Source organism: Phodopus roborovskii, unplaced genomic scaffold (genome assembly GCF_943737965.1).
Source record: "Phodopus roborovskii unplaced genomic scaffold, PHOROB, whole genome shotgun sequence".
In the NCBI taxonomy this organism is placed as follows: Eukaryota; Metazoa; Chordata; class Mammalia; order Rodentia; family Cricetidae; genus Phodopus; species Phodopus roborovskii.
The window spans coordinates 22,988,365-23,010,087 of NW_026126459.1; the positions used below are offsets into that span (position 1 = coordinate 22,988,365).

At 43.3% G+C, this 21,723-nt stretch overlaps 1 protein-coding gene across 2 annotated transcripts in view; it reads right to left on the bottom strand.

Annotated features, from left to right (window-relative positions):
- Nucleotides 1–15,893, bottom strand: part of Cers5 (ceramide synthase 5) — a 28,880-nt gene extending 12,987 nt beyond the window's left edge. The window contains exon 1 of one of the 2 annotated variants that reach the window (XM_051189891.1): nucleotides 15,543–15,891. In XM_051189891.1, coding sequence (XP_051045848.1) covers nucleotides 15,543–15,739 — 197 coding nt within the window. In that variant the 5' untranslated portion in view covers nucleotides 15,740–15,891. Of the gene's footprint in view, nucleotides 1–15,542 lie in introns of both variants that reach the window. The other variant, XM_051189892.1, reaches the window with a different exon arrangement.
- Nucleotides 15,894–21,723: the final 5,830 nt, after the last annotated feature.

Here is a 21,723-nt window from a genome sequence, read left to right on the forward strand (position 1 = left end):
TGTGAGTTCCAGGACAGTCAGGGCTACAGGGAAAGATCTTGTTTTGAAAAACACATAAAAACACAAAACAAATAAGTTGGATTGCCAGGTATGTATGTATGGTGGCACACTAGGTGGCATCCAGATCTCTGTAAATTTCAGGCCAGCCATGGTTACAAAGACTGACCCTGTCTCCAGACACAAATAATGATAATAATAATGATGATGATGACAATGTACATAAAATACTGTAACAAGTAAAGTTAAGATAAATTTCCTCACATCAGAAGGTAACTAAGTCAGGTGAGGTGGACATACATGTGGTCCCATACTTGGGAGGCTGAGGCAGGAATATTGAACATTTGATGCCAGCTCACAATACAAAGAGAAACCCAGTCTCAACTTAGTTCTTGAGGAATCAGGGTGGTTTTCTTGATTTTTTTTAACTTAAAATTTTATGTGTGTTTTTCTTGTGTGCATGTTGGTGCACCATGTGCACTCAATGCCTGACAAGACCAGAAGAAGGCATCAGAATCCCATGAGCTGGGAGTTACAGATGGTTCTGAGCTGCCATGTGGGTGCTGGGAATCAAACCTGGGTCTTTTGGAAGGGCAGCTACCACTCTTAAACACTGGGCAGCTCTGCAGCTCCCAGGTCATTTTATTTTGTATCTGGCCATTGAAGTGGCCTCAAATGTTCTTCAAGGGACATCCTGGGCAAGGTGCTCTTCTTTCTTTGCAGATTTATTTGTGAGTTTTTACCTGCATGTATGCATTTATGTGCATGGGTGTTTTGTCTGCATGTGTGTGTGTGTTGTACCATGAGTGTGCCTGCACCTTCAGAGGCTGGAATATAAGAGCAGACCAGATCTGGATGGTTGTGAGCACCATGTGGGTGCTGGGAACCAATCTTAGGTTGCTCTTAAATGTTGAGCCATCTCTCCAGCACCCTGGCCCCCACCTTAGTTGTCAAAGAAGACAGAATGGAGACTGCACTGTTGCCTCTTCATCCCCTTTCTGGAGTATGCATGATGCATGTGCATATGTGTATACATGTGCCATGGCACACTTGCAGAACCAGAGACAACCTCAGGTGTTGGTCTTTGACATCCCCTGGTTTGTGACACAGTCCCCTTCATTGTTTGCTACTGTGAATGCACACAGTGGGCCTGTGAGCAACTCCACCCACGGCAGAAACACTGGGATTGCAGAAGTGTTTGCCTTGCCCAACTTTATGTGGACTCTGGGGAGTCAACAAAGGCCCTCAAGACAAGCCCTTTACCCACTGATCCCCTCCTTGGCTCAGAATCAAATACTCAGTTCATCATTTATTATCTCTGAGGATTGAGAATAGAAAACTTTATTATTGGGGCTAGAGAGATAGCTTAAGAGCACTGGCTGCTCTCCAGAGAATCCAAATTCTATTCCCAGCACATGGCAGCTCACAACTGTCTATAATTATAGTTCTAGAGGATCTGATACCTTTACACAGACATACATATAGGAAAAATACCAATGCACATAAAATAAGAATAAATTATTTAAAAAAGGAAATGTTATTGTTTTCTTCTATAAAAACTCCAGGCAAAGACTTATTTTTATATTATTTTTGTTTTGTTTTGTTTTTAAGATTTATTTATTATGTATACAATGTTCTGCCTGAATGTCTGCCTGCAGGCCAGAAGAGGGCACCAGATCTCATTACTAATGGCTGTGAAGAGCAGCCAGTTCTTTTAACCACTGAGCCATCTCTCCAACCCCTATTTTGGGTTTTTTGAGGCAGAGTTTCTCTATGTAGTCTTGCCTGTTCTGGAACTCACAGAGATCCATTTGCCTTTACCTCTGCTGTGATTAAAGGCATGGGCCACCACTACCTGGCCCACGTATTTTATTTTATGGAAACTCCAGGCAAACACTATTCAGAGAAGTCTTAGCCATAGTTATAATCTGCTTTCTCCACCTACGTGGTAGTGCTGTATTACTATTTGCTAATGTTCAAAGTCTTTGTTAACACAGATAATAACTGTAGTGATATCTTGTTTATACTCTAACAAAGAAAGCTTGCCTAAAGATGAGAGGGCGGAGCTAGTCACCAGCTAACCATAGAGGTCTGGAGGTCTGTACAGACAGATAGGAAGTGAGACAGCTGGGCAGAGAGAGGAATACAGGTGGGAAGAGACAGGAATCTTGACCTTTTTTCAGTCTGAGGATTTTGTAGAGGTAAGAGCTCTAGTGGCTGGCTGCTTTGCTTCTCGGATCTTTCAGTATTCACCCCCTAATACCTGACTCTAGGCTTTTATTATTAAGACCTATTAGAACTTGTATTACAATAGACATTTTTATTTACTAAGGTTCTGTGAGATAAGCAGCTCCCTCCATGGCCTCAGCATTAGCTCCTGCCCTCAGCAAAGGACTGTGGAGTGTAAGCTGAAATAAACCCTTTCCTCCCCAAGTTGCTATTGGTTATAATGTTTTAGCAAACAGGAACCCTAACAATGACATTCAGTGACCAGCTGACTGGTCTAGATCTAACTTGCTCTACTGGATCTCGGTTTCAATCTGGGGTTAAGTTAGCATTCGCTGAATCTATGTCATATCAGAGACGACAGTTCCCTATCAAATTCTCTTAGCCACATAATTGTATGAAGATCCCAAAGCAAAAAACAGCTTTCCTGGGTCCTATTCTTAGCCCCTTACCCAAGTCCCTTTCTCAACCCAGGGACACTTGAAGGTAAATAAAGCTCAGGCCTGGAGTTAGACAAATATCATCAGCCGAGACACCTCAAGGAAGTCAAATGCCTACAGAATGGGAGAACATCTATCAATGGTTAATTTATTATTTACTTATTTAAAAATATTTATTAGCTAGATGGTGGGGGCGAATACCTTTAATCCTAGCGCTCAGGAGGACCTCTGTGAGGTCAAAGCTAGTCTGAGTTCCCGGACAGCCAGGGCTACACTGAAAAACCAAAAGAAAAAAATGTTATTTTTAATTCTATACCCACAAAAGCCAGATATGTCAGACCCTGGGAATGGAATTACAAGAGTTTGTGAGTTGCCCACCCAGACACTAGGAACCCAACTGGCTCCTCTGGAAGAACAAAAACAGAAGTGCTCAGCCATCTCTCCATCCTAATCAAAGTTTTGTGGTTGCTGTTTTTTGAGGCAGAAGTCTCCCTGGCTGGCCTGAATTATGTGGTGCAAGCTGGCTTCAAAACCTCTTGAGATCCACCTGCCTCTGTCTCCCAAGTGTTTGTTAGTATTAAAGTCATTTACCCACATAACCAGCTCAAAGGGCTTTAAATTTTTTTTAATGTTTACTTAGTGTGCATGTTTCTCTCTGTGTGCGTGTTGGGGGGTATATACCTGTGCTATGGCACAGGTATGAAGGTCAGAAGACAACTTGTGGAGATAGGGGTTCTTCTATGATGTAGGTTCCAGGATTGAATTCAGGTTGTTATGCTTGGCAGCAAGTGCCATTTCCCTGTGAATCAACTCTAAAGTCCTTTTTTGTTTTGTTTGTTGTTTTTTTGAGAAAGGGTTTCTCTAAGTAGCTCTGGCTGTCCTGGAACTCACTCTGTAGACCAGGCTGGCCTTGAACTCAGAACTCTGCCTCCTGAATGCTGGGATTAAAGGTGCCCTGCTGGGCAACTGGGAAGACAATTTAATGGTAAATTTTTGTTTTCCAAGTGTGAAGATCCTCTGACCTACATTAAAGGGGGCAAAAAGCCAGACTCTGTGGTGCACACTTGTAATCCCAGCACTGGAGGTGGAGACACTCAGATTTCTAGGGCTTTCTGGCCAGCCAGCCTAGCCTACTGGCCAACTTCCCAGTCAGTGAGACCCTGTAACAAAAATCCAGGGAGGATGGAACCCTAGGAACAATACCTGACATTGCACATAGGCACACACACCATCATCTTCCTTACCTTACCTTATTGTCTATTTGGTTAAGGCAGCATAATTAACCTAGTGACCCCAAGTTTCCCAGCCTCATAGTCCATCCTGAGAGCCAAGATACATGTCTCAGTGTAACCAGCCTATTTATATTACTTGCCAGAAAACTGACTAAGAAGCACCTTCTAGAGTGACTGCTTGTGAATAGTTCATATCCACCATTGATGGTGGAGCAAATCACAACTGCATCAGAACTGTTAATACTGAAGAGCAAAGCAATAGGTAGGACTGGGCATTGGTGATGCGTGCCTTTAGTCCCAGCACTTGGGAGGCAGAGGCAGGTGAATCTCTGTGAGTTTGAGGCCAACCTGGTCTACAGAGTTCCAGGTCAGGTTCTGAAGCAATACAGAGATACCAAAACAGGAAAAAAAAAAAAAAAAAAAAAAAAAAAAAGGCAGTAGGTCTCACACTGGCTAACCTAAGGGAACAGAGAAAAGGCAGAACAAAGTTACTTGCATACTACCTTCAGGTTGACCCACTAGACTTGCATCTTGAAGTAGTGGGTGAGATGAATGGCTATCAGGCCAGGCATGGTGGCTCATAGCTGTAATCCCAGCACACAGGAGACCAACAAGAGAGCTACTGTTAATTCTAGGCCAACAAGAGCTTACAGCAAGTTCCTGACTCAACCACCTCACCCCTACCTGAAATAATTTTCAGGTTGAGGAGATAGTTCAGCAGGTGGAGCACTTGCTACACAAGCAGAACAACCTGAGCTTAAACAAGAACTGGACCCAGTACCCCTGCAGGCCAGCCAGTATCTGTGCATGCGGTAGAGGAGATGGGGGTGGAGCCCAGAGAACAGCAGGAAGCTGGTGAGCCAGACAGCAGGGCTTACACCAGAGTGATCCAAAGAAACCTTAACTCAAACAAGGGGAGAAAGGTGGGGCTGCCTCCTGACAACCACTCACGCCAGTAGCTTACAGCGTGCCTACTTCTCTGACCAATCAGCAGAGAAGTCTCTAACAATTATCTTAAAACTTGGAGCAAATCACCCAAACCAGCCTGACCATCTCAGCAACAGCAAAAAAATCATTAAGGGTCTCAAATGAGGTTTTATTTATTTGAATAAGATCTATCAAAATATACTGCTACAGAAATTAAAATTTTAAAAATATATACTAATTAATGTACAACAATAATGAGCTTGTTATATGGTAATTTAGCATCTTGTGAAAAATAACTTTTCCAAAGTAGTATACTTTGATAGTTTAGCCTATCTGGCAGCTGTTTGTATGTCAGTGCTGCATTCAGTCTGCCACAACATGGATATGCCACATATACTTGTAAGAAAAAAGGATTCTGACAAAACCATGGATGTATTATGAAGACAGTCTGGTTCTACAGACCTTCTGAAAGGATGCAGATTCTGTACTGGGAAGATGACTTATCTGATAAACACACTTATTGTCTCCAATCCCAACAGTCTTGAGTTTGATTTCCAGGACCCATGTGGTCAAAGGAGAAAACCTCCACACACTAATGAAATAATAAAGTCACTCTTGAAAGGTTTTTGTTTTGTTTTTTGAGACACAGTCTTTCAATGTAGCCTTGGTTAACGTCAAACTTAAATCCACCTACTTCTACCTATTGGGATTAAAGGTGTGCACCAACACAGCTGGTTGAAAGACAATGTGTGTGTGTGTGTGTGTGTGTGTGTGTGTGTGTGTGTGTGTGTGTGTGTATGTGCATGTGCAAAAGCTTATGGAAACCAAAAGATTATGCCAGATCCCCTGGAGCTAGAGTATCAGGTGTCTTCACCTGATATGGGTGCTAGGGAACAAACTTGGGTCCTCTGGAAGAGCAAACATCCAAGTGCTCTTAACCTCTGTGCTATCTGGGTGGCCTCTCAAATTGTGTGTGTGTGTGTGTGTGTGTGTGTGTGTCTCTGTGTGTGTGAGTAAGCCTCAATATGTTTGCTTTGGCTGGTCTTGAACTCAGAGTTCTGGGGCTAAAGGTGTGCCCCACAATGGGGCTGGAGGGATGGCTCACTGGCTAACTGCATTTGCTGCTACTACAGAGGACTCAGGTTCAGTTCCCAGTACCCTTGTGGTGGCCCACAACCACATGTAACTCCAGTTTCAGAGGTTCCAATGACCTCTTTTGGTCTCTACACATGGGACACCTTCATCTATGCAGGCCTAAAACACTCAGATACATAAATAAAAATAAATCTAAAAAGAAAAAAGGTGTGTAGTACCTCCAACTACATGTTGGTATTTGAGCCCTGGGATCCTCTGGAGGAACAGTCAGTGCTCTTAACTGCTGAGTCATCTCTGCAGCCCCCCACATCTTACCTTTTAATGATTATACAACTTGGTACATTTGCTTCAAGTTGAAACATACACACCCAAATAAGTAGATTATGGAAACAGAAAGTTCTTCCTCAAGAAAGACTTACCATCCTTTATATTAAAAACAAAACAAAACAAAAAACAACTTTCAGTGAGCCTCCAAGCCTGTATTTCAGAACTAAGTCCTCCTTTCTCCAGAGTCCCTTCACAACAGAAGTCAGCCTCAACCAGATCCTCCTGTCTCTACCTCCCCAGTGCTGGAATTGTAGGTACACACCACCATTGTGGGCTAACCACAATGACTACCCTTTAACTGCTGGCTTTTTGGCTATAGCCCTAAAGACTAAAACCAAGATTTTACTGAGCCATTTTTTTGGATGCTACGCAAATACTCTAAAGCCAGATTACTTACATTTTATCCTTAGAACATAAGTGATAACTGTTAACCTCTCAATAAGTAATTATTGAAGAATGGATAATTTTGGGGCAAGGCTTAGTAGCACAGATCTGTGCAATCCTAGCTACTTGGAGACTGAGGTAGGATGGTTACAAGTTCAAGGCCCACCTGAGCTACAGAGTAAGATCAAAGCCAACCTGGGGGAGGGGGTTAAAAAAAACCAACCAACAAACAAACAAAAAAACAAAACAAAAGAACCAACCTGAGTAACTTAGTAAGACCTGTCTCAAAATAAAGAGTAAAAATAAAGGGACACAGCTCAGTAGAGAAAGACCCTAGGGTCATCATCTAACACCCAGACAAGGCAAACCAAGCATGGTGGCATACTCCTCTAATCCATGCAGTGAAGTAGAGGCCATCTTGGATACAACAGCAAATTCTAAATCAGCTTGGACTACACAATGAGACCATGTCTCAGTGAATAAATGAGTAAATGAGTACAGAAATTCCTTTAAAAAAATATACCGGTTAGAAGATAAAGGGCCACCTTTGAAGACAAAGTGCTTCCTGGGTCAGCTTTGTGCTTTATAGTATAGAAGGTCACTGACTTCTGAGGAGTCAGAAATTCAAGTAAACCAGAGTTTTATTTTATTGTATGTGTGTTTTGCCTGCATGTATGTCTGTGCACCATGTGCATGCCTAGTACCTGAGGAGGTGAGGAGTGTGTCACCGCCCTGGAAACGGAACCCAGGACCTCTTCAAGACCTCTGCAAGGACAAGTACTCTTAAACTAAATAAGCCATCTCTCCAGCCCCAAGTTAACCAATTGTATCTATGGATTCCCAGGAAGAATTAAAAAACCACAACAATCTTATTTAATTGGACATACTCTGTACCTATGACAGGGACTTCTATGACAGACTCCACCCAGAAGCTAAAATCTACAAGGAATATCTTTCTTAATCCCCCATTCCCACCTCTGGTGTTCATTTATTTTTGACAGACTCTCTCTATAGCACAGCCTGGCCTCAAATTGTGATCTTGCTTTAGCTTTGTGAGTGCTGGGATTAGAGGCCTGTGCCACCACACTCAATTAGAAATCCTGGATTCACAAGACACAACACAGAATGTAGTTATTCTTACTGCCCTCTTGGGCTTGTGCAGCTCCCTGTGTATATGTGACTACTTGACAAACTTGTTTGTTTACAGATCATTAACTACTGAGTAGATTTAGACAGCAAAAATACAGAACAATGGTTAACTAAACCTTACTGTCAATCAAATATTAGTAAAAATAGAGTATCTGATTACTTAAATCACTCAGGGACTAATTAGCATATTAAAAATCCTCTTAGCCCTTGAGTACTCTCACTCACCCTGCCACTGTTAAGAGTTTATCTTGCCACTGGGCAGTGGTGATGCACACATTTGATCCCAGTATTGAGGGGGCAGAGGCAGGCAGATCTCTGAGTTCAAAGCCAGACTGGTCTACAGAATGAGTTCTAGGACAGCCAGGGATACAAAGAAAAGCCATATCTCAAAAAACAAAGCAAAAAAAAAAAAAAAAAAAAAAGATCTTTGCCAACTTTTGATCTGTTCTACTATATATGGCATTGAATAAAATTCCCTTACTTTTTTGGCAGTGGTGGGGAAGCCCCTCTTGATCCTTCAGCCTCCATCCTAAATGATGAGATTATAAATGTATGCCATCATGCCTAGTTTTTGTTGTTTTTTTGAAAGAGTGTTTCTCTGTGTAGCCCTGGCTGTCCTAAAACTAGCTCAGTAGACCAGGCTGACCTCAAACTCACAGAGATCTGCCTGCCTCTGCCTACCCAGTTCTGGGATTAAAAGCATGTGTCATTGTATCCAGCCTAGGAAAATCTACTCTTAAAATGTTATTCTCAGAGCTGGAGAGATGGCTCAGAGGTTAAGAGCACTGGCTGCTCTTCCAGAGGTCCTGAGTTCAATTCCCAGCAACCACATGGTGGCTCACAACCATCTGTAATATTTGGTGCCCTCTTCCCATATGCCTACATGTCAGATCAGAACACTGCATACATAATCAAGATAGATAGATCTTTAAAAGTGTGCTTAAAAAAAAAAAAAAAAAACCCCATGTTATTCTCTGAGCTAGAATAGAGAGGTTGCTCTTCTAGAACCCACACAGTAGTTCACACCCTATTAACTGGTTTCCAAGGGAGTTGATGCCCTCATCTTCTGGTCTTCTGGCCTCCAAGGATACTATGTCTGCACAGAGTGCACAGACATACATATGCAGGCACTCATATATATAAAATAAAAATATTTTTTTAAAAAATGTTGTCCTCAGTGCCAGGTGGTAGTGGTACACACTTTTAACCTTTAATCCCAGCACTTGGGAGGCAGAGAGAAGCCATTCTATGAGTTTGAGCCCAGCCTGATCTACAGAGGCTGCAAGGGCTATACACAATGGACAAATGCACATGACAATAATAAATAAAACAAAATGATAATAAATAAAACTTGTGAACCACAGAAGCAATTTTTTAAACAGCCACACTTTACTATTATTCTTTTTTTAACCCACCCCTACTTATTTTAATTAGGTACATGCACACATGAATACAGGTGCTCATGGAGGCCAGGGGTGTCAGAAACCCCTGAAACTAGAGTTACAAGTGGTTCTAAGCCTTCGGATACTGGGAACCCAACCTGGGTCCTTTGCAAGAGCAGTACACTCTCTTAACCACTGAACCATTTCTCCAGCCCCTACTAGCCACATTTTTAGAGCTATGTATAGTATAGCTCAAGCTTGCACTTCCAGAATTCAGGAGACAGAGTAAAATTATGAGTTGGAGGGCAAAGTAAAACCTTGCCTCAAACCATCTACAACCACCATCAAAATAGACAAACCCAAGCAAAATTAATTTTTATATTATTGATTTTATACAACAAATCCAAAATACTAGTCTTGATATGATAGTGAATACTTGTAATCCTAGACCTCTGGAAGTAGAAACAGGAAGATGAGGAGCACAAGGCCAGCCAGCTTCAGCTACATAAGGAGTCTGAGGCCAGCCTAAGCTACAGGAGACTCTGTCACAAACAAAACAAAACACAAGTTGTACAAGATACTGGCATGTCAACATGTAAACAAGCACAAAGTATAGGCTGGGAATGTAGCTCAGCTGTTACAGTGTTCACCAAGGAAGAAGACCTTGGCTGTAAACCAGACAGGCTAGTCACCTGAGGCCAGCCTGGGATACAGGAGACCCAGCCTCAGTAAAAGTAAAAACTGAGATGTCATTTTTGAAAGCCAGTGTGTAGTTATATTTACTTTATATCTCAACCTTAAGTCCTCACATTTGAAATCCTAAGAGCCATGTGCAGTAAGTAGTGGTTACTATACTGGACAACATAATTCTAATTATTCTATCTAGGAAACTGCTTTCACCATTTGTTTTTGGAAATAGTTATGAATAATTCCTTTTGCAATGATATCTCAAGTTCCCTAATGGTAAAAGTGGAATAGATGTAAATACAAATGGTCAAAGCTTAGTCTATATCTTAGAAGTAAAATCTGCCTGAAAATGTCTCTGCAGAGGAATTCAAAAGAGGCAGGCAGCCCTCCCCTTCACACTCTATAAGGAAGAGTTAGATGCTGTTTCTGCTCTTTCACTAACCTCTTTGCCCATTCCAAAGAGTCTATTGTTTTGAATCAAAAGGTGGTCCCAGCAAAAACTAAGTAACATGCTTCTTTTTGGTGACAGATACAGTCTTCAGGATATGTCAGGAACCTGATCTCAGTCATGACAGTGTTGAGTTGTCTGCAGAACATCAACACTCACTGTGTAGAAAAAGCTGTAGAGCATTCTCCCTGAGAGAAGAGGACTCAGAAGGCTTCTGACCACTTGGAACTGGCTGAAAAGTGAGTTTTAGATAAGAGGTGGCCATGTGACTATTTACCACCCTCACTCAGTTGATCTGCAGATGTCATTTAATTCTGTGATTTGTAATTCAATAATACTCAACAGAACCAGCTTAGGGACACAGTGGAAAGGGCTGTGTTTTGTACCCTAACCAGCCTGTATGGCTATTCTCCTCAGAGGTTCTGTCCTTGGGAGGATGTACACTGGCTAAAATGATATGTTCCAGGACAGTCAGAACTAAGAAATGTGCCTAGCCAGGTGTGGTAGTGCATGCTTTTAACCCCAGCACTCAGAAAGCAGAAGTAGGAGATATCTGGAGTTTGAGGACAGCCTGTTCATTTTACATATTAAGTTCCAATCAAACCAGGGCTACAGATCAAGACCCCATCTTAAAGAACAAATAATTGTGTAACAGGGCAGCAAGTGAATCTATTCAGTTCCCAGTGACAGAAAATGCTATCAGGAGAATTTCCTGGACATCCTAGTGAAGGTGCCTCTAAGTGACAAGAGAGAAGACTGAAGTAATGAATGAGCAACAGTGAAAGTGCTCACCCTTGTCCTGCATGATTCACAAAATGATTGTCTTCTGGCAACACAAAGCTCCTGTTGCAATAACATCCCAATAAATTAGCCTACATAGATCCGGTGATAACAGTGTCTAGTCACAGGCTCCTGCTGGATACCAAGGAACAAGTACTCAGGAGCTAGACATCAAGTTTCAAACAACTTTATATTAAAATTTAGCTTAAAATCCAGGCAAACATCTGAACTCCCAACAATCAGGAGAAAGAAGGAGGGCAGCTTGGGCAAGAGAGAGATCCTGTCAGTTTCAGACACAAAACAGACAAAAATCAGACACAAGAGATCTAGCTTAAACCATTCTCTCAGGTTTCAATGAGAACAAACCTGGAAGAGTTGGTGCCTTTGTGGCAGAGCATGGGGGTGGTATCATAAGTGTGTATATGAGGGAAGAAAGACAGAGACTGTAGGAAGTGCTAAGCAAACATGGTGAGATTTAACACAGAATCCTCACCTCCCTGATTCACTCCAAGTGTCTATTTCATACTAGACATCTCTATATTCCTGACAATTCCTCTGAGCATTTGTGTGGATGAGCAGACCCTTTCCAATCACTCAGCAAATATTTACTGGTCACATGCTATATACAGGGTGCACTGGATAGATCACCCCCCTTTTGTTGTTTGCTAGGTAAAACTGCTTCTGGAGTTGGTTTTTTTTTTTTTTTGCCTGTGTTGGAGATTGAACCCAGGGCAAACACTCTATCTCTGAGCTATATATTCTCAGGTCTACACTGTAGTTCTTGAATAAAACAGAATAATGCTGGGTGTGGTGGTTTATGCTTGTAATCCTAGCACTTGGGCAGTGGTGGCAGGAAGACCATCAGGAATTAAAGGCCAGGCTGAGTGATACAGTGAATTGAAGTCAGTCTGGATGGCAGGAGACATATTTTATTTATGGTCAGATAGTTTTTCAAGTCATCTCTATTAGAGGAGGCTGCAGTTCTCTAGAGAATAAGGAAAGGGAAAAAAATAAAAAGCACTGTGGTTTATGAGAAGGAAAAGAAAGCAAACTCTATTTTTGGGAGCTCTCTGGGACAACACAACCAGGCTTGGCCTGATTAACACCACCTGTGATCCTAGCACTTGGGGAGCTAAAGCAGAATTTTGTGTTCTGAGCTAGCCCAGAATACATGGCAAATCCTTGTCTGGGGGAGGAAATTTTTTTAATCAAGTAGGAAGGATAGGGCTAAGACTCCATAAAACATAAAATATAGCTATTAACCCCAGTAGTTTGGAGGCAAAGGCAGGTGGATCTCTATGAGATGGAGGCCAGCCTGATCTATATAGCAAGTTCCAGAACAACCAGGGCTACATAGAGAGACCCTATCTTGAATATTTATCTATATCTACCTATATCTATATATCTTAAGATATATTGTAATAACTCAAGCTTCCCTCCCTTACAAATACATTCAATCAAATATAGGAGTAGCATGGAATCCTCCCCCTGTAAAAGGTTAAATCCTTCCTGGCTCCTCCATTTTGGCAGACAGTCTCAATACTCAGTCTTGGCTGGCCTGGAACTCACTTACTAGCCCAGATTGGGCCTCAAATTCATGATCTTCCAGCCTCAACTTCTTGAATACTGGGTGAGGGTAGAAGTTAAATCTGGTGTACATTTGTAACCCCAGAACTGGGGAGCTAAGGCAGGAGAATTTAGGTGAGTTCAAGGCTAGCAGGGCTATAAAGTATCATTTCAGCTAGCTACATAGTTAAGTTCCCAGTCTCAAGCAAACAAACAAAAAAACGCCTAGAAGGTGGTTTAAGGAAAACAGAATCCTATCACATACTATGAAAGAACTCCAAATGTGGGAAAAAAGAGCTTAATACTGGGTCTAGCACCAAACTCAGTGCTCTACCACTCAGGAAAACATCCACCTCTTGCTAGATTTAGTTTTATTGTTCACAAAGGGTTAGCATCTACCACTTAGCAGTTTATGATTGGCTAGTCATTTGTTTCTAGAAACTAAATAGGTAGCATTTAGGAAATGAGAAAGTGCAGGAAAAACAAACTTCCCAATTATTCTGGATAGGCTTTATGTTTGTTTTTTCCTAACTCTGGAGCCTGTCCTGGGATTTGCACTGTAGACCAAGCTGGCTTCAAACTCACAGAGATCTTCCTGCCTCTGCCTCCCAATTGCTGGTTAGGATTAAAGGTGTGCACCACCACCATCCAGATTGTTTTTGTTTCTTTGAGACACAGGTCTCACTATGGTTGTCCTGTAACTCACTATAAGACCAAGATGGAATTGAAATCAGAGATCTGCTTGCCTTTGTCTCACTTACTCTCTGGGTGCTGGAATTAATGTTTGTGCCACTATGCCCAGCAAAAACTCCTATTGTGTGTGTGTGTGTGTGCTTTGATTGCATACAATTCTGTGCCTCATGTGCACTCCTGATGCCCAGGGAGATAGAAGAAGGCCTCTGATTCCCTGGAACTGGAGCGGCAGATGGTTGTGAGTTGCCATGTGGGTGCTTGGAATCAAACCAGAATTATCTAGACGGCACTTGAGTGTCTGGTATGGTACGGTTCTAAATTCAGGAGCATCTCTCTCCAGCCCCTTGCATAGGCAGTCACTGTACTTTAGCGAAGCTTCTGCTCCCTTTATGGAAGACCAGCACACGAAACTGCAGCAGTCAAGTCTAAGCCCTTTCTGAGATAGTTTAGCTAGTCTCAAAGGGAAACAAAATAGCAACACGGTTTCTGGTGCCAACTTTTCCTAAGATCACACGTGAGACAAACAAGGTGCTTGTCCCTACTAGACGAGAAGTAGAGTGCCAGTTCATCCCCTGACGCTGGCATACCATAGGAACATGCAGCTAGAATTCCCACAGGGAATGGATCCTTTCCCCTACCACTACCTGCAGGGAACAGTCTCCAGCCATCTAGGGGAACCCTTTAGAATCTGAATATATAACTTTGTGCAAAATGTTTTTTATAAACAAGGCATTTTTTTTTTTTTACCACCAGCAGCAGGAAGTCACAAAACGTACAGATCTGTATGAAAAGCAAAGACTATTCCTATGACAATGAAAAAGATTTTGGATTGGATTGTTTATTACCTTGGTAGTCATTACATCTTGTTTTCAGCCCTCACATATTAAGGAAAAGAGTACCTGGACCCAGTTTACTCCTAAGCCTGCACCTCCACCTCAAGAAGTCTTAAAATAATGATGATTACCTGGGGGCCTAGGAAAGGCATTTAGACTCTGAGTTTCATTTACTTCACCTAAAAAGCATATTTATTATTATATATACACACACATATATGCGTATATATGTACATAAAATACAGAACTTTTACAAGAGACAACAAGTCTTAATACAGGTAAGTGACTAACTATATGTAAGGGGAAAAAAAGGCATAGGCAAATCAAGGAAATAATCCAAAACAGATATTTCCGAGTAACAGATTATTTTTTCTAAACCACATCTCCACACTAGAAATGGGTATTCTTGCATTACAGTCATGCTTATTCTAGATAAAGGTTTTTACATGAGACACCTCTCTATCAACACAGACAGTGCTTTCTTGGAGTTCGAGTAAGCTTTATCAAAAAACAAAACCAAAAAAACACCACGGAAAGACAGCTATAATAAATCCACATCTAAAATCATGAATGCTCGCTGAGTAATATCTTTTTGGCAGCAACCCACAATTTAGAAAAAGGGGTTCACTTCAGCTTGGAGCATATGGTTAAGGCAAAGTACGTTGTGAATACTACAACCTTAGAAGCTGGGTCACAAAACTGTTTTCCAATAAACTCCCGGGCTCTGTTGTCTTCAAAGTGACCACTCCTTCCATTGCAGGCCTCCGAGGCCGGCTCAGCAGTTCCTCTTGACACCTTCCCCAAACTTTGGAAGCCTCAGGCTTCACCACACCCTATCCTAGCTTGATGTCGACTGTCATACTAACAGGACGTCCACGCGCTAACAAATCAGGGCTTGGGGCCTAACTGATCCGGTTTCCTTCAACTCTCCGAAGCTCATGTAGCTTGGGCAAACATTACACTCCATGCATCCACCTATGTCGCTTGGAAGGTCTGGTGCCAGCACTGAGCCCACCAGCTTCCATGACCCCAACTAGCTGTGGTTCTCCAGGGCCCTTCCTGTTCCTCGCGCGGGGCTCTGCGAGAGCACAACTCACTCTCAGGTTCTTGGAGGATGGGAGGCAGCCAGCCCTTAAGATCCTCACTCAACTCCGAGATCTGCACTTCAGGGGACCCGGCGCCCCCCTCGGCCCTCTTGCACTTGCCCACACCCCAAACTCGCCGGCTGCACGCAGGCTCTGGGAGCACGACGCAGGGCTCCGAGCATCCCCACGGCTCCCCCGGCTCCCCCGCTTCCGGGCCTCGGCCTCCCGCTCGCCCTCCCCCTCCCCGCCCCCGGCGCCCCGGCGCCCCCGGCCCTGCGCAGCAGCTCTCACCGCTCGAAGAGCAGCCTCACGGAGAAGACGCCTGCCGCCAGCGGGAACACAGACAGCATGTGCCGGGCGCGCGGGTAGCCGTAGCCGTCGGCCGGGCCCTCCAGGTCGGCCCAGCTCACGTTCTGCGGCAGCCAGAAGCGCTCGCTCCACAGCCAGCCCCACAGGAGGCCCAGGGCTCCCGCCGCCGCAGTCGCCATCTTACGCCCGCCCGGCGGCCACCGCCGCCACAGCCTCCGCGGCAGCCACGGCCAACGGAACCCACTGGGAAGCAGCCCCGGGGCGGGGCCCGGCCTACAGCCACCCTCTTCCGTCCCCGGGTCCTCCCAGCAGCCCAGCCCGCCTCTCCCGCAGGCCTGGCCTCCTCCCCGCCCATCTCGCCTTCCCGCCCACTTCCCCGCTGCAGCAGCCCGGGCGCCCTCAGAAGGGACCTGGCCACGCCCACCCGCTCGGTCACGCCCCCTCTCACCTGCAGCCTGAGCCCCGCCCAGTCCCTTGCAACAGGTTTGACACCGCCACGGCCACACCCCTACTTAAGGCTAATTTCTCACTTCTGGAAACGTTCCTCCTAGTCCATTGGGTTCTAATCCGGTCTGGCTCACAGCCAGTTCTGATCTTCTCACAGTCCCTGTGTCCCAGTCAATCAGGGGTGCCATTCATCGGAGCTGGTTCTAACTACCACCCGTTCTAGCACAAGCATATTTGTTAATCCCAATCTCTTCTTTGAGGGGCCTCCATGGCCTCTACCCTTCTTTGCTGTAGGCCTTAAAATTACCTTCAGTTTTTCTCAGAGAAAAACGTGGGGCCTTAAAATATCCTTAAATTGCTGGGTGGTGGTGGTGCGCGCCTTTGATTCCAGCACTTGGGAGGCAGAGGCAGGAGAAGCTCTGTAAATTAGAGGCCAGCCTGATCTACAGAGAGAGTTCCAGGACAGCCAGGGATACACATCGAAAACTTGTCTCGAAAAGGAGGATTAGGAGTTCGGGGTCATCCTCTGCTATATAGCAAGTTAAAGGCAACCTGAGCTATATGAGACCCTACCCACTCCCAGTACTCCTAATAGGATGATAGGGGAGGGAAGGTGGTGTTTCACAACTGTAACCTCAGGATTTAGATGACTAAAGCAAAAGAACTGACATGAGTTTTCAGATCAGTTTAAGTCTTGGTATAAGACAAGAAAGTTCCTCAATGGGGGAAAAAAAAGCAAAGGGAAAAGAAAAATGTCAGTTTTTAATGAGATATGTCATGTAGCAAGGACTGCCAAGAATATTTCCCACAGGTTCTTTCACTCCTGCATCCTATAAAATCAGTATCATCATGACCACTCACTCTTTTATGGAGGAATAAATTGAAGTCCAAAGAGGCAGAATAGTTTGCCCATGTGATAGAGATAAGTAAGCAGCTGTAACTAGAAACTCTTTAGACTCCAGAACCCTGATTTCCTTATCCCACAAACCACCTCAAAAGTGTCTGAAGTGAACATTGAACTCTTGCAAGTCTCCATAAACAAGGAAGCGAACCATAGACCCGGCACTTTCAGAAAACTAAATTATCCTTCAATTGCCAGAGAACCCTGAACCCTATCGGTTAAAACCTAGCTACAAGGTTAATTGCCAGAAACTAACTAGAAACGGTGGAGATGGGAATTCCAAGAAGTAAATCTCAATTTATGGTCTGAGGACAACAGATAAAGTAACTTTATAACTAGTAAGGTATGCTTAAGGTTCAGGTGAGGGGGTGTCATGGAAGAGCCATTCCAATGAGTACACTGGAAAATTTACCTCACCTCAATGCTAGCCCATGCCTGGTATGGAGTGTGTATTATAAGTTTTCTGGGCCCAACCAGAGATGCTCTGGGTGAGGAGACTGCAGAACAGAGCCCATCTCATTCAGGTATAATTACATTTTTTTTTCTTTATTGGTGTTGGGAATTCAACCATGGGCCTTGCACAATCATATACTCCACAGCTGAGCTATATCCTCAACTCTGCATTTCTCATTTCTAACAAATTCAAAAGTGACATCACACCATGCCCATCTAAACTCAGCACTAGTATTATGGCAACTAATGTGTATGTGATTAATTATATAAATGTTTTGCTCAACTGTATATGTACTACAGATGTACCTGATGCCTGTGGAGGTCAGAAGAGGGCACTATATGCCTGGAACTGGATGGAGTTATAAATGGTTGTGAGCCACCATGTGGATGGTGGGAACCAAACCTGAGTCCGCTATAAGAGCAGCAGTACTCTTAAGCACTGTGCCATCTCCTGATCCAACTACCTTGTAATTTTTATAGACTTTACAAAAAAACAATTAAGTCTTCTCTTTCCAACACCCATAAAACTTTTGTTTATAACAAGAAATTCAGGTCTTTTTATTTATTCACCTTCTAGGACTTTCTTTTTTCTTTTACTGAGACTCAGTTTCTGGCTATCCTGAAAATCACTCTATAGACCAGGCTGGCCTTAGACTCAAGAGATCTGCCTGCCTCTGCCTCCTTAGTGCTGGGGTTTAATGGGTGTGCCATTATCCCAGTTTACCTATAATGCAAATCCACCTTGTAAAACCTTCATGTAAATGTTTTAACACCCCTTCCCCAACCTGTAAAAGTTTGTTTACATAAAGACCCTGCTGAGTTCTTGGAGCTTAAATGACTTAACTGGGACAACCCTTTTTCACTTTCCCTCATTTCCTTTAGGCTGATTCTTAAAATAAATAAACAAACAAACTAGTCAGTCTTGAAAGCTTGTGAGGTCAGACCCCAGCCAATGGGAAAAAGATACAGTTGCTACCTGCATTAAGAATAAAAGCCAAGCGAAATGTCCTGTCCTAGGGTGCTTGCAAGCCCCTTTTAGGTTCTTTTTGTTTGTTGTTTTGTTTCCAAGACAAGGGTTAGGGTTAGGGAAACTCTAACCCTGTGTAGCCCTAGCTGTCCTGGAGTTCACTCTGTAGATCAGGCTGGCCTCAGATTCACAGAGACCCACCTGCCTCTGCCTCCTGAGTGCTGGGATTAAAGGCATGTGCCACCACCACCCGTCACCAGGCCCAGGCCCTGTTTGGGTTCTTGTGTAACATTTCTACAGAAAGGAATTGCCTTGCCAAGTTACTTTTTCTTTGTTCCTATGTTCTATTGTGTGACATCAAGATTATTCTGTTAGCCAGGTGCTGGTGTCGTAAACTTTTAGTCCCAGCACTCGGGAGGCAGAGGCTGGTGGATCTCTGTGAGTTTCAGGCCAGCCTGCTCTACAGAGCTAGTTCCAGGACAGGCTCCAAAGCAATACAGAGAAACCTTGTGTGGAAAAACAAAAACAACAACAACAACAAAAATAATATTCTGTTTGTAGCAACTTCAAAAGGAAGTGAACAAACACGATTCTGATTCCATGGGATTTCAAATCAGAACACCAAAAAACAGAAAATGTGCCAGTTGAGCACAGAGGAACTGGTCTTGTTCTAGGATGGTATGCCTCCCCAAAGGTGCTTGTGTCATCCTCACTGAGTTTATTAGAAAGCATCTGGTGAAGGGAGACAAATCAGAAGGATCTAATGTTCCCCAAGAGTGTCTGGCTAGGAGTTAAACCTTGTTAAATAGCTTTAATAATAGGCCTCATTTTAAATACCCTTTAATAATTACTGCAAATAAGCTGAACACTAGAGAACCAGCCAAATTTACCCTTTGATTGACAGCTGTCAGAACCTCCACTTGTGCCTACCTGCCTTGATTTAACCAAGAGCTGTTAACCAAGCCACCCATCTATTGATGGCCAGCTGAACTGTCAGCATGACATCCTAGCTACTCTGAATACTTGGTGGACACCTTGAAGGAAGTGCACTCTAGCTTCCAGGACCATTGCAACCTGGTTGATTATGGCCATGACCTGCTCAAGTGACCTCACTCCAGTCATGACTGTGACAAGCATCTTGTATTGGCTTTGGAGAGTTCCCTTCTAACCAAGATAACCCTCTAAATTCTAGATGACTCTACTTACCTTGCAGAAATTCTCTCTCAGCATAGGGGAGAAAGGGGAGGGAAAGCATCTCTCCAGTGACTCAGTAAAAAGCCCCAATTGGTGGTGCATATATATGCATGCAAGCAAACAGTCACACACATAAATACATCTAAAAGTAAACAAGATTTAATTGCAAATATTTGAGATTTAATTCTTTATGTGAAAATAAGAAATCCATTTAATTAGTATGCAAATTTACTTTCTTCTTTCATAAAGGGTAAAATTATATGTATAGCAAAGAATTGTTTTAAAATAAATAATTTGTGCTAGAGAGATGGCTTATGGGAGCATTGGCTGTTCTTTCAGAAGATCCAAGTTCAATTCCCAGTACCCACATAACAGATCACCACCATCAGTAATTCCAGTAAGGGATCAGTTTCCTCTCCTGGCCTCCATGGGCATCAGCCACTCTTGTGATGCACAGATACACACACAGGCAAAGTCTCATACATATAAAAATGAAAATTCAGCCAGGCATGGTGGTGTATGCCTTTATTTAATCTGAGCACTTGAGAAGCAGAGGCAGGCAGATATTTGTGAGTTGGAGGCCAGCCTGGTCTATAGAGTGAGTTCTAGGACAGGCTCTAAAGCTACAAGGCAGATATTTGTGAGTTGGAGGCCAGCCTGGTCTATAGAGTGAGTTCTAGGACAGGCTCTAAAGCTACACAGAGAAATCCTGTATTGAAAAAGAAAAGAAAAAGAAAAAAAACAAACAACAGACTAGAGAAGATACAGGATGATATTGTTAGTATTCAGACATCTGAACTGGCCTGCCCTTCAGCTGCAGCCACTAAGAGTACCACCTGTGCGCATTCACTATGTCCTCTTTCAAAAGGGCCCTGCCCACCTCCCATCTCTGTTCCTTTCTCTTCCTGCCCTTCTCAGTCTCCCCCACACCACCACCTTTTCTCTTCTGCTCCTGTCCCCAGAGACTTGTCTCCCCTCCCCCCTTTCCCATCCCCTTTCCCTTGATTAAAAAATCCCTCTGTGTGAGCTGTCATACATCCTCTTTCTTTCTCATGCACCACTTCTTAAATTACAACACATATAACAAATTATCTCCAAAGAAACCTAATCATAGAAAACTAAACATAATTTCTAAAATTAATTTTTTTGTATAGGGTCTTCCTTGTGGTCCAAGCTGGCCTTGAACTTCTGGTCACCCATCTGCCTTAGCCTTCTGCATGCTGGGATTACAGATATGAGTCGCCACTCCAGCTTGTTCCTTTTTAAATCTTCATTTAAGTGTATATTTTGCTTGCCTATATATCTGTGGATGTCAGTAGAGGGTGTTGGGCTCTCTAAACTGGACTTAACTTGGTTGTGAGCCAGTGTGTGGGTGCTGGGAACCAAACTGTACCCTTCCAAAGAACAGCAAGTGCTCTAAAATGCTGACTCATCTCTTCAGGCTCTTGTTTTATTTTTTCTGGTTCTGTGTAGCTTTGGAGCCTGTCCTGGAACTCACTCTGTAGACCAGGCTGGCCTAGACCTCACAGAGATTTGTCTGCCTCTGCCTCCTGAGGGCTGGGATTCAAGGCATGCACCACCAACACTTGGCCAGGCTTGTTTTCTTTTGTTTTGCTGAGTCAGGGTCTTACTTTGTGGCTTAGGCTGTCCTCCAACTCACAGTAATTCTCCTGCCTCAGCTTCCTAAATCCTAGGATTACAGATATGGACCACTACATCTGGCTTTCCAGGCTATTATAAAACAACAGACCAACAACAGCAGCAAACGCTTGGAAGTTGATTCTACAGAAGAAACCAACAACCAAGCATGCTTACACCCAGAGTGAAAAACACGAATTTTCAGCAGAGAAGGTGGGAAAGTCTATTTTTTGTGTTAGGTATAATTGTGTTAGGTATAATAGGTGAATTACTAAATGTTGAATACAATAAGTAGTAAAACCACCACTGGACTTTGAATTGGTAAAATAAACAGCTCATTCTGCATGCACATACTAATAATTCTCTTGCCAAATTACTTGCAATTTTCCAGAAAAAATTTTGTCTTCCTTCAGGGTAGATGAAAGGCCATAAGCCAGCTCAACATCACCATCTAGTGGTGAAATGAATTCCCAGCACATTCCCCTTCAAACTGCTCTAGTAAAAGAAGGTCCCAAGAGACCCTGACTAACAACGGAAACAATGGAAAAAAGAACGTTGGAAAG